The 13,990-nt window shown below is 37.8% G+C and overlaps 1 protein-coding gene across 1 annotated transcript in view; it reads right to left on the reverse strand.

The window, feature by feature from the left end:
• INSC (INSC spindle orientation adaptor protein) overlaps positions 1-13,990 on the reverse strand; it is a 63,328-nt gene that overhangs the window by 48,721 nt on the left and 617 nt on the right. The window contains exons 2-5 of the mRNA XM_058026751.1: positions 6,271-6,616; positions 5,715-5,767; positions 4,060-4,183; positions 1,773-1,886 (exon numbers count right to left, since the gene is read on the reverse strand). Coding sequence (XP_057882734.1) covers positions 1,773-1,886; positions 4,060-4,183; positions 5,715-5,767; positions 6,271-6,615 — 636 coding nt within the window. The 5' untranslated portion in view covers position 6,616. The remainder of the gene's footprint in view (positions 1-1,772; positions 1,887-4,059; positions 4,184-5,714; positions 5,768-6,270; positions 6,617-13,990) is intronic.

Consider the following 13,990-nt stretch of genomic DNA (forward strand, 5'->3'; position numbering starts at 1 on the left):
TAATTTCAATCCTTTTTCACCCTCATAATGATTGAGAACTATTTCAAATTTTGTTGCGGTTGTTTATTTTTTGTTTGGAAATCACCCTGAATTTTTACTGTCACAGCTAACCATTCATGTCATAGCTAACTTGAGCCAGTACCCCTCTCTCCCTTTCTGCTTCAGAGATTGTGAAACCTGCCACAAGTGAAACTTGAATGACAGCACAAGCAACATTTATGTGCTATTTGGTCAAAAACTGGAAACTCCAAAAAGCCTGCACACAATAAATAAAAGCATATTTTATTCACATTGGGAGCTTTTGGAAAGGTGCAAGTTAACCTCCAAAGCAAGCAAAGCTCAGTGCTGTTAAGTTTCTTTGTCTGAACAGAGCTCTTTTACCCATTTGAAATTGTGGTCTGTTAGAGTTCCTCTGCCCCCTTGGTCACTGATGCAGGGAACTGAGGCAGTGCAGAGGGGGAAGGATAATGGTCAGCCTGGACAAATGCATTTCCCAGTGCACAGGGCAGGCAGAGGCACAGCACAGGGGATGCAATCACCACTGTAATTTGTAGCCAAACTCCACTTAGGGTTCTTTGCATAGGTGGATGCATTTCCTCAGTTGTAAACCTGTGGCACACCCAAATTTTAGCAATATATTAGCTTAGTGATTTATGAAAGGTCAGACTTCACTTCTGCTAAGTTAAACTCTTATGGAAGCCATGAAATTACAAAAAGCCCAAGACCAATTTCCTTTACTTTGTTAATTCTGCACTACCTCAATATTCAGCATTTTAACATTGTTTTTGGGTACCACTGAGTGGAGCTCAAATACCAATTTAGAAAAAACTAAACTTCTCAGGCTGTTGACAGAATCCACTACAGGTTTCCAAGTCTGACTTGTTCTCAGCCTTCAGAACAGAGTACCTTTTATGGTGTAAATATCCATCTAAGGGTACATCAGAAGCAATTAAATGCTGCTGTCTAACCCTGCCTCTGAGTGAGACAAGGAACTGGCACAGCAGTAGCTGGGGGAGGGAGGTTTTCCTCTTTTTGCATGCCCTGTGGTTGTGATTATCCTATCCTCCACAGGACACCATGTCCCACCATTCTCACTTCTTCAAGATCCAAGTGTCCTCAAAGGTGCAAACTCTGCAGGGATTTCCAGTATCATGGATCTTGACAGAATGACTCATTTATACCAAAAGTTAGCACCAGCTACTCAGCAAATGAGAACACACACTGACAGAAGGAACTGCCATGATGGGTCTTTTACAAAAGAATAATAATTAATGCAAAGTATTAAAAAATTTACATCTTTAGTAATATCTTCAACCTCCCCTACACACAGCTGAGGAGGTCTTGCTGATTCTCTGCACAGTCTGCCACAGTCCATTGTAAAGTTTCTCTCCATTTCCATGGCTGGTAGTTAAAAAGTACTGTCAAGAGAGACACTACAAAAGTTCCCAAAACTATGGAGTGATAATACCTCAGATGGCATAACAAAAACTGCAACTGAAGCAATACTGAGAAGCCTGTTGGAGCTGACCATCCTAGTGAAGCTGCTTGAACAGGTATTGGGCATTACTAAATTAAAAATTGGGGGGGATGTGGCCCTCTTGAGAAAAAACCCTCTAATGCAATAGTTGGGGTGGTAAACTCTGTAGAGTATGACTTGCAAAAGCACCACAAGAAGAGAAAAATGCAGTTTTTCTGAATAAATTTTGCTTCTCTTTAGTGGAATGAGTTTCTTGTTTTGCCAGTCTGCTTTGGTTACTCCATGGATCCCTTACCTTGGCTATGATGCGGCAGAGGTGAGCCCCTTCCTGGGCAAGGCTGAACAAACTGCTGATGGCCGACTCTGTCACGTACAGGCTGCCAGAGAGCTCTATCTGCCTCAGCAGGTTCTGGGGGGTACAGGACAAAAAAGCGGGGCAGTCAGACTGACAACACACATTCCTCATTGCATTTGAGTAGATGGAAACAAGGACAAGGATATTTAAAAATAAATATTAACAGAGCAAGAAAATGGGTATGTGCGTAAGAACAAGCCGTATGGAACTCTCCAGCTATTTGGTACATATTAATAATATTTAGTTATTGTATTTGATTCTGGGATTGAATCGGAATTTTCAGAAGGCAACTAATTTAGTTTGTGTAGAAGCTGAATCATATGGTGATACAAGATTTCGACTTTATTTATAAGAAATATTGCTACACCCTGTCTTACACTACTTTCTAAGGGTCTGCTTTCATTACTACTCTCAGTCAAAACATCACTGACAAATAGACATTCTTATAAAGAAATATAGCCTATTTCTCCAATGTTAAAAAAAAATTAAATATTTTTTAATCTTTGGAAAAAATTGTCTTGCTTTTGCATTTGTGTCAATGCAGCTTTAGAGAAGCACAGCTGTGAAAAGAACATGAAGTCTATTTCATTTTATGTTTCTGAAAAAAGACAGAATCGCTAGAGTAATTTAATTCTATTTCCTAGGAGGAGGAAGGTAAGCATTTTTGTATTTAATCCAACTTTGAAAGAAATGCAAGGAAGTATCCCATGTTTTCCAGTGTTATTTATACAAAATTCAATTACCTTGCCTTTAAGAGGCTCTGTTCTTCCTCCTTTAGCATTAGAAAAATGCTCCATAATAATGCATTAGAAAAATGCTCCATAAAAGACATAGCTTAAGAGTTCAAAATTTGATATGAACCTATCCTGAATTAAATCCTGATACACTGATTAGAAAAAAGGCTCTTTACACAATTTAAGCTGAAATCTCTCACACAGACACTGAGTCTGCTTCAGAGCAGCAAACAATCCCCAGACATTGAGGTTTTATAACAGAAGTGGGCACACAGCCTGACTGAATGGCTCAGAAAACTGTTCATAAAAAAATTTTATTAATGAGTTGTATATCCTTCAGTCACACAAATACACATAAGATGAGGTGGCATCAATAATTCCACTCCCTTTAAAGAAGAAGGGAGAAGGATTTCAGGTGTGTCAGTAGGTGCCAAGATGCCCAAAGGCAGAAATATCAGCAGGGAATAACTTCTCTTCAGACTGAAATAATAAACATCTTAACAATGCTTACCTACTCACTGAATTTGAAATATGCAAAGTTATTTATACACTTAAACTCATACATTTCAGGGAGTTCTCATAAATCCCAACCGAAGAGCATTTGGAGGTAGCTGGTTAGTTTGACTGTAATTCTGCAAATATATTTTGGATAGTCTCACCTCCGAGTAATAACCCTTTAAAACTTGAAGGGATTTTTCTGAAACCACCACAACTTCTTTTTTGCCATCTTAGCACATCAGAGTATGCTAGAGTTTAACCAATAGCATGCATTAATTTAGTTTTGTAATAAATGCTTTTTAACTATTTGTGTTCACTAAACTTCTCCTTTCTTCTTTTTCTGCTGCAACAACACAAAATTTCAGCATAAAATCACCTCTAAAACATGGACAAGTTATTTCCGTAGAGTTATATTGGAAGGGGAAGGGGAAGGGTCAAAATAGGTTGGCTAGACTTGCAAATTGCAATTATTTCAATAATGATCTAATGGAAAAAAATAATGCATTTGCAGCCTCAGAGTAATTACTCAGTGTATTTCACAGATTGAGAATCACAAAATGGGTAAGGCTGGAAGGGACAATCAGAAGTCATCATTTAGATGCTTTGAAAGAAAGAGACATCAGGAAAAACAAATAACATGGTGAGCCAAGAGATCATTTTGTTTGGGATTTGAGGTTATTGGAGAATTTGAGAATGTGAACACCTAAATCTCATTGCAACATATTTGAGTTCTTGATCATAAATTTGTTGAAAATTGAGAGCTGTAATTCTAATCCTCCTCTTAATCACAGAATTATAGAATGGCTTGAGTGAGAAGGGGCCCCTAAAATAATTTTGTTGCCATGTCTGCTATGAGCAGGGACCCCTTCCAACAGATCAGGTTTCTCAGATGCCCCATCCAACCTAGCCTTGGCTCCTTAATGGATTGTTGCCCTCAAGATCCAACAATTTTGGAAGATCATTTTGGTTTGGAACTTTTTAAACTAAAAACTAACCTGTGCCTCTTGTGTTAAAACCAGCTCTATCAACTGGCCAAAATATTGGGCCACAGTCGTGAGTGTTTCGTTAACACAAGATTTCATGGACTTCAGTATCTCTTCATCTTCAGTCTGTAAGCACCTGAAAAGAAAGATATGAGAAAGGGATGAAGGAAAAAAAGACACAAAAGATGATTATCAGAGGTGAGGCCCTTGTTAATCACAGTATATAAGTGGAATTCAGCTGTTCACAAGGATGTTTACTTTAATCAAAGCTTTGTCTACAGAGTAAATACACCATGAAAGGATGGACACTACTGAGTAATTTTGAGATCCCAATTTACCTCACAGACTGCAGACAAATTTTGCTGCAGATGCTGTGTATTTATACAGTGCAGCACTGCTCTTTGCCTCTTATGCTGATAGTTTCACTCTTGGATGCCTCCATTTCAACTGCTGCTGTGCATACCCACCCATTTTTCATAATCAATATATCAGTTATTTTTGTTTCTTTACCTTCTTTGTCATAGTTTAATGATAGCAGGATAAGGATAAAGCAAGAAATGTGTGCCCTGATGAGTTAAACAGTATAATCAAAAATAAAATTTGGGCCTGTCTACAGAAAGATACATAAAGCACCTTTACAGAATTAGAAGAGTTATCCTGTGGCCAGTGATGTTTGGCTGTAATTGAAGAAATTCGATAAAGATGGGAAACTTTAAACAATTCAAATGAAATAAATACTTCCTTACAGAAACACATTCATTTATATTGTCAAAACATCTTCCACTCAGGCAGGCCACTGTGATGGAAGATATAGTTTGGGTGATCAGCCTCTACCTGCACACGGGTCACATTTTCAGCTCTACCTGTCTGTCAGACACCTATATCTTTTTTTGTCAAAAAAAGACAAGAAGGGAGAGGTCTGATTTAGGGCACACACTTAGATTCATTATTAAATCCATGTGTCTTATAGTAAAATATAAAACACAAATGTGAGCGCTGTGGGTTTGGCACAAAGCAATACTGCTACAAAAAATGTAATTTCCTGATAATTAGATGGTGCTTTTTCCCTGATGATATCCCCAAAACAGAATGACTTGCACAATGTTTAAAGTAAACAAAAAAAGAGTGATTGAACTGTGCTGGAGGAAATGGGTAACTTATGTTAGAAAGCGGAAATAGCATGAGAAGAATTACAGAGAATTTATTTTTCCGCCTCAGCATCCCAGAGTGCAGGGAGATGAGTAAACCTACAACTACAATTTGAAGGAATGTGTATTTTTTTTTGTTTGATTTACAATACATGTATATGTTCATACAGGAACACAAAACTCAAGCACAAGTCTCAAAGGGAACTTTGTCACCAATACCTGTCACAGCCAGACTTTCTCCCGTGATGTCTAAAAGTCCTGAAAATTCCACTTGTGTGTAACTTTGTGTCTATATCAGACTCCTTGTGCAACAGCAGATACCATCTTTCATTAGAATGCAGTTTGGGTAAAAGCAACTCCCTTCATCCACCAGAGATTAACATTTAGAAAGCCTTGCAGAGTTGCAGCAGCCTAGGTCAAACAATTGAGGGGGTGCCTACGGCTTTGTGCTGCTCATTAGAAGTTCTACAACATAATAAACCAGCAAAATTAATATTTCAACAACAAAATTTAAGTTACCTTTCTGTGAATGCTGTAAATTCTGAACACTTGTCTATTAAGAGTTTTTCAAGCTGCAGAGAGAGCAAGAGAAAATGGTTTTAAAGTTAAATTCATACACACAATTGCTTTACAGAAATAAATAATCCTTGTTTGTTAATTGAAAACGCTCTCAAAAGATATTTCATATGAGCACCCTTCATCTACTTTTCTGAATAAAACTGGCAGAGATAAAACTGAGGTTTACAAAAAAAAATAGCATTTTCCACATTTTAAATGCAAAGGAACTCACAGATGGGGTGTCAAAATACTGTAGTTCTGTAGTCCTCAAAAGCAAAACATTTTTTCCATGTGATTTGTCAACATTATTAACATTCAGAATAGCCTTTGATAAAATAGGACCCAAAGTAAGTCAAGAAGACTTCCATTGCTGAAAAGGGATTGGAAAGTCTTAAACAAGGGACCAGTACCAGTATGTAAGAATTTCTTACAGATTGTTTAAAGCAAGTTCTAATTATTACAATAGAATAAAAATTCAAAAAGTGAGATAAACACATCAGGTAAGGCATCCTCTCACCTGGTGCATTTCCTCTGAAGAGCTCCTGGAGGAGGTGTTGTACTCGTTTATCATGGAGTGCACGTGGCAGTTGACTCTCACTGTCATGCTGTGGACCCTCTGCCACCTGTTCTTCTCCAGCTTCTGAGCAATCCTGGTCAGCTCAGTGCTGATGATCCAAGCTCTCTTCAGCAGGAGCTGCAAGTTATCACAAGTGCTGTACTGTGAGGAGAGGATGAGTTCATTTTGTTCATCCTTCTCAATGCTGATGGGCTTGGACTGGAGAATGCACATACATTCACAGTCTGTCATCAGCTTCAGGTCCTCCATCCATCGCTGAACAGAGTCCACCTGGATTAGGTGCATGCTGGAAGGCAGAGAAAGAGAGGGAAGAATAAGATAAAGCAAAACAACCTTAGAACAACCACCAGCAGCACCATACAGCTGCACCGGCTCCTAGGCTGCAACTGATTGACCAAAGGCAAATAACTGAACAAGCAATTTGCTTGCAGTAAGTAACACAGTGACACATTTAGCTCTTTATCCCAAAAGCAAGTTCTGGATTTCTAATCACTTTTATGCCACATACACCACTATAAAATTATGTTTGAGAAATCAGTGGATATTAGAGATAAATAAAAAGAAATTTTGATAATTTTTTAAAGAAATTGTTTCTTGTACTTTCAGAGTTTTATATGGGAGAAGGAGCAGAGTTATGGGTGTGTTTGCTTGTTGTTTATGGGACTGTCAGGTTTTCTAGACACTTGGCCTATCAAGTGCTTAAAATAAAATTCTACCTTGCAGCACCTCTCCAAAGCCCTTCCAAACTTATGCAGCCAAAGCAAGACAGTGAACAATACTGCAATATCTGTTCCATGTCATAATCCCTGCAACTAGAGCTGGATTCTACTCCCTGATCAGACTTTTCCCTTCCCCCTTATTTCTCACTGTTCCCTATACATTTTGCACACTGACTTCCAAAGCACATTTTTACAACAAATATGATGTGAACCAGCAAGGCTGAAAAGCTCCTTGACGAGTGTCCCCTGACACAAGGGCAGTGAGCCTGCATTTTGTGCCCTTGCACCCTCCAGCCAGTAAAATGTGGTACCTGAGGCAGAAGTTGCACTGATTCAGAGCCCATTTTTTGAGGGATCAAAAATTTCATAGTGTCTTGAGATGAAGATGCCTATTTTTTTTCTTATAAGGCACCCTAATAAAAATATCTTAATCCTCACCCCAACCATACTAAAATTTTCCAAAGAATTGAAAATAAAAGCTAAAGAAGAGATTAGATTAAGTAAAGGAAGAGAAAATGGATTTAACTATTTTTTCAAACTTCTCTTGGTATCTTACAGTTAATATGATAGATTAGTCATAGTAGATTGTTGTCTACTTTCTGAATATATGTGCAGATTTTATGATACTATGCCAGAAAGGACAAAAAGAAAGTCCCTATTCTTTTAATTCAGATACTGATTTATTGCAACTCAGCAGTAACATTCTGTGCTGTTATATAAAGCCTTACTGCTAGAATAAAATCTGCAATCACATTAGCTAAGCTAAGGAAGACCAGGTGGAAGACTTTTTCAGATCTTGTGCTTCCATTTATACCATGAGCATCAGCTGAACTCCAGAAATTTCCTGCCAGATCTCTCCAGTAATATTCCATAAATAAACAAAATGTATTTACATATACAGGAAAAGGAGGCTCACCTCAAGTATCATTTCATGTAAATTGACAGCAAACAAGATACAAGAGATCAGTTTCATTGATTCAATCTCCCTTTTCACAATATATGATGAAACTACTTTTAATTTTGAACTTTACAGGCTACTGCTATTTAAGGTCTTTATTTCACTCAGCTCTGAATATTGTGTAATTGCATTTCATGATCGATTGAGGCCCACTTTCTCTTTGCTATGTGTAGTCTCCTTATTGCCTTTTTGGATCTGAAGCAAGGTTTCCTAATAAACAAAAACAACAACTTTAGAAGTTTGAGACCGTGATTTATAACAATGTGCATAGTTTGCATGCAGAACAGGATAAACTCATTTGACACAGAGTAATGTATCTTTCATTTCCAAAGTGCACTGTGATGATTAATTAAATTTCTGTTTAGTAAGTAGAAATAAACTTCTACATTATAAATTCACATGGACAAAAAATTAGAATAGAAAGTTAGTGAGGAAAAAAAAAAAACCAAAAAAAAAAACCAAGAAAAAAAAAGTAATTCATATTTCCTTTAGTCCCAAAAAGCAGCCATTCTTCACTCTAAGGAGAAGAAAAAGAGGAAATAAGATTTGCAGAATGAAAAAGAAAAAAAAAGCATGGATGTTAAAGAAACTCTCCTTGTTTGCTTCTCTTCCTACTAATTGCCACAAGTATAACTGTAGAATGTAGAGTATTTTTTAAATTGAAACTTAATATTCCTTAACTGACAAGGGCAGAAAATTATACCATTCATCTCCTTCTAAAGGACCATAGAAAACTCTCCCTGCTTACTGTTAGCTTTTCTGACACATTGTCCTTTAAATTAGACACACATCATTATCACTCAAATGAAATACATAAATTATTCACCTTCATCCAAATCTCACTGTATGTAGAGAAAATCATCTTAGGCATTCTGCAGATGAATTTGTATATTCATTTTTACATATTAAAATGAAGAAAACAAAAAAGTGTGATCATCCCTAATTAGCTGTTAAGAATCATATTCCAGATGGCATTTACAGAGCTCAAAAAACAAGCTGGAAATTTCCATTTTGTCTCCCCATTACTGAAAAGAAAAACCTACGCCTACAAAATAAAAACAACCATAATGGTTCAGACAAAAAAAACAAATAAACCCTGTTTAGCCCATTATCCTGGTCCCAACACGCCCATTAGGAGATGCATAAGGAAAGATTATAAGAAGTGTGGCAAGAGCTGAGCAACCCCTCCTTCCCATCTTCTGGCAATTAGTGGTTTAGGAACTTCCTCAGCCAGAAGTTGTGTCTGAGTAGGATGTTTTTACAATTCATGAAACAAAAGTCGCCATTAATCCCTTTTTGAGCTCAGTTAAACTTTTGGCCTTTGCAACATCTAGTGGCAGTGTCTCACATTGTTTATTTTTTTGTATGAAAAAGTGTTTCTTATTGTTTATTTTAAACTTGCTACCAGGAGATATGAACCCAAACACTTGAGTTGCTATATTCTAAGAGATAGTGTAAATGAAATGCTGGTTCTGTATTCACCCTCTTCATGCAATTCATTATTTTCTTTGCTCTACCCCATCTTCTCTAGGTTATTTAATTTCCATGGTATATAAAATCAGTCTATCTAGTCTGTCCCCCTATAAGACAGTATTCCAGCCCTCTGATCATTCCTTACTCTTCCCACTTTTTCCCAGTTTCCCTATGTCCAAAGATGTAATGGGGAAAACAGGACACAATATACAAGATTCAGGTAAATTTATGCATTTGAAACACATTTTCTTTAAAATCCCCATTTTCCAACAATTCTTAAAATTTTTTTTACTAAAGTGTTTTTCAAAGAGCTGTTTCATCTTTACATTTCTGAAAATACACTTATTTTGACTTCAGAATCTTTTTCACATGTGATAATAATGTATTCACTATACATGTGAAGAAAAAAATTGTGCTTCAGTTCCCTTTACCTCCTCACATGTACTACTTTATGTTCATTAGCTGATTTCTTCTATTTTACAGTTTCATATTGTCCTAATTTTATAGCTATTTTTGCAGATATTAAATACATTGAACAAGATTTCCTCAACCATAAGAGACCTTACTTGTGTGATTTCTCTAATTTAGCAAAAGTATCTCGTTAACTGGCTAAGACCCTGATTTTTATAGAATCATAGAATTATTTAGGTTGGAAAAGACTTCTAACACCATCAGGCCCAACCATTAACCCAGCACTGCCAGGTCCATCACTAAATCCTGTCTTTAAGTACCATTTCTACACAGCCTTTAAACACCTCCAAGGATAGTGACACAAGCACTTCCATGGGGAGTCCACTCCAGTGCTTGACAACACTTCCTGTGAAGAAATTTTCCCTAATTTTCAATCTAAACCTCTCCTGGGTTACTTTGGGGGCATTTCTTCTTGTCCTATCACAGGTTGTTTGGGAGAAGAGATCAGCCCCCACCTTGCTCCATCCTTCTTTCAGGCAATAATAAAAAGAGATCTGTTAATCCTGAGCCTCCTTCTCTCCAGGCTGAACACCCCGAGCTCCCTCAGCTGCTCCTCACAGGACTTGTGCTCCAGACCCTTCCCCAGCTCCGTGGCCCTTCTCTGGACTCTCTCCAGCCCCTCAATGTCTGTCTTGCAGTGAGGAGCACTGCACTCAAGCACTGCAGAGCTGGACACAGCACTCGAGGTGTGGCATCACCAGTGCCCAGCACAGGGTGCTGCCACACACAATGTTCACCCAAGCTATGAACAGCCAGTTTCTCCAGCTTAATGCTGTGGGAAACAACCTCAAGGTCTTTCCTGCAGTCCAGGCAGACAGACAACAGCTACAGCCTTTCCCTCATCCTCTAAGTGAGTCACCTTGTCAGAGGAGGTCAGGTTGGTCAAGCAGGACCTGCCTTTTCTGAAGCCTTGTCGGATCCCCTGGTTTTCCAGATGTGCTTCACAATGGCGCCCAGGATGACCTCTCCATGGCCTTCCCTGGCTCTGAGGCGAGGCTGACAGGCCTGTAGCTCCCTGGATGCACCTTGTGGCTCTTCTGGAATACAGGTGTCACACTGGCTAAAAGCAGTCACCCGGCACCTCTCTATACAGAGAGGTATGCTGGTAAATGATGGAAAGTTGCCCACTGAGCACTTCTACCAGGACCCTCAGCATCCTTTGGTAGAGCCCATCCATCCTGTAGACTTTTGTCATCATTTCCCCTTGGAATATGGAGGCTTCATTCTGTTTCCTGCCCATCTTCCATCTCAGGGGGCTGAGAAGCTGCAGAACAGCTGCTCTTACTATGAAAGACTGAAGCAAGAAGGCATTGGATGCCCTGAGCCTTTTCTCATCCTCTGTCACCATATTTTCCCTCCACATCCAATAAAGGAGGAGGTCCTCCTCCCTTTTGTTGCCTACATATTTATGGAAACATTCTCTTATTGTTTTTTACAGAAATAGCCAGATTAATTCTGTTTTTCTAATTTTCTGCCTGCATAACCCCATGGCATCCTTGTAGCTCACACAAGTGGCCCTCCCTTTTCTCCAAAGGTGATAAACTTGCCTTTTTTTTCCTGAATTCCAGCCAAGGCTCTCTGTTCAGCCAGGCCAGACTTCTTCCCTGCCGGCTCATCTTTTGGCAGCACATGGGTCCAGCCTGCTCCTGTGCCTTTAGGATTTCCTTCTTGAAAGGGAGATGTATAGATGCATTGATGGATAGTAGCTACCCACTAGTTAAAATTACTGAATTTTGTATGCTGTGGCATATTGACAAAAAAAGCAATTTATCTAGACTCTACATTGTAAAGGCAGCATTTAATATAAAAACAGTTGTAAAATAATTCAGTGCAAAAAGAAAATTCAAGAGAAAGTCTCCAACATTCCTTAAAAGTCGTTGTGTTTTAATTGAGGTTGTAAAGTATTTGACACAGTTTTCAAGAGCACTCAACTGAACTTGACTAAGAAGCAATTTGAATACTCTGAATTCTAGTGTGCTTTCCAAAAAACAGTCTTTAAAAAATTGTGTCATTTGGAAAAAATCCTCTGGTGTCACTGGCTGAGGCCATCTTAGAGCAACAGCCCATTAGAAGTGTGTTAGTTCAAAAGATGTTTGGACCTTGTTTAATATAGATGTTTCTGCACTACATAACACATTGAAGATAAATTTCTTCCTGGGTAAAGACATTAAAAAAATACTCCTATTTTATATATCTAAGAAGAGACATATGATATTCAAAGTTCTCTTACCAGCATTTCTCTTCTCCCTCCTCCCTTTTTTTTTTTGTTTTTGTTATTTTCTATCATCTCTTAAGTAGTTTGTTAACTAACAAATCAGAATTTTTAGGACAGACAAGGTGGATTAATATCAAAATGATTGATCTCTCTCATGTTGGTGTTACATGAATACAAAAGTCAAGAGTTAATGACTAGATCATTTGTTTAAAATTTCCATCTTGAAGCTCTTTACCACCATTTTACTGGCAGCACACACACTTCTGTTTTAAATTGCAAATGTTATCATGAAAAAGAGTTATACCTCCAATTTAGCACTGAGTTTCACTAAGTGCAAAAGTTTCATGTTTTATAACATTGTGTCGAAGTCGGAGCTGATCAATTCATGTGAATAATTCCAGTGGTCGTATTTATAAGGTGTAGAGACTTCTGCTCAGTCAAATTATGTTTCCAAGCCTTTTTATCCATTTTCACCTAATATGACAGATTTATTACCAATCCTAATGATAGCATTTAGTACTGCTTCCAGATAAGCCTATGGTGAAAGTCAATTCCAAATCTTACAACTGTGTGTAAATTTATTGTTCTAATTAGTGGTAGGTAATTAATTGGCAACAAACAACTTACTGAATGAATTTCACCCTCTCTTTGAACATAAATAATCTCTAATTTTTTTCTAATTCATCTTTTCAGAATTATTCATGGGTATGCAATATAGTCAGGGCCAATTTCCACATCAATACAATGGCCAGCAAAACTCAACTCTCAGTGGAGGGAGAGAGTGAAGAGCCATAGAGACAGTGCTCATTTTTCTTCAATTGCTTTACATGATATTAATCACATAAAAGAGCCCTGTAGATACACAATATTGTATTTGCACTGATTTGGGCAAAATTTTGTAGAACTAGCTGGAGAGATAGCTTAAAACACACAGAGTAGCTTTAAGGTAGATAAGAATCAGATTCCTGGTTTTTAAGTGAGTGCACTTACTGTGTAGATCATTCCTAAGGTAATAGAATCCTACAAATATTTAGGTTTTGTACTCGATGCAGCAAGATAAAAGTACAGCCAGATGGTTTGCAGGGTATTTTTTTTTCCCCTTCTTAATTTCACCTACTTCTTTTCCGATAGGACACTGGGAATCCAACTTCACTGTGACAAAAGGTGACCTTAGTATGAATTATTTAAACCTTTAGAACACAAGAATAAAAGCTAGTTTCTAGGTTTTAAAAAAGTAACAGCCTGTATGAAAAGGATTATTTTAATTAGCCTCAATGATTACTCAAAATTGTTACAGTTACCAAAATCTGACAACTTCCCCAATTTAGTCAGTATAATGAATAATGCAAAATTACTCAAAGATCACCACTGTAGAAAAGTCTATAAGGAAAGTAAAAACACAGTTATCCCTCGTAATAAGTAAGGTATGATGTGTGAACTTACAGTTGTTCCATCAGCCTCTTGAAAAGGCCATATAAATAATTTAGTGTTAAATGCTGCACCAGTGTTCTCCTCAGATCTTTACATTTTTCTGAGAAAGCCTCGCTGTAAGTTGTACCTCTAAAGATGTCTGGAAAATATTATACCAGTACAGAATTGCTGGCACACTGCAGAACTTAAGGAAGTCACTCTGTAAAACCACAGCCTAGCGAAGCTTGCTGATTAGTTCATGTAAAGTCTGGGGTAAACTTATGTACTAATTTTCTGTCCATGGGAATAGTTAAGTAGGTCCAGTCCTATCCAACTTCCATCAGCTGAAGGGATAGTAAGGCAAGGTTCAAGCAGGTTTTGAGGAGTTTTACTTCCTGCCTGGCACATTAAGTT

The sequence above is a fragment of the Melospiza georgiana genome, chromosome 6 (assembly GCF_028018845.1).
Source record: "Melospiza georgiana isolate bMelGeo1 chromosome 6, bMelGeo1.pri, whole genome shotgun sequence".
NCBI classification, from domain to species: Eukaryota; Metazoa; Chordata; class Aves; order Passeriformes; family Passerellidae; genus Melospiza; species Melospiza georgiana.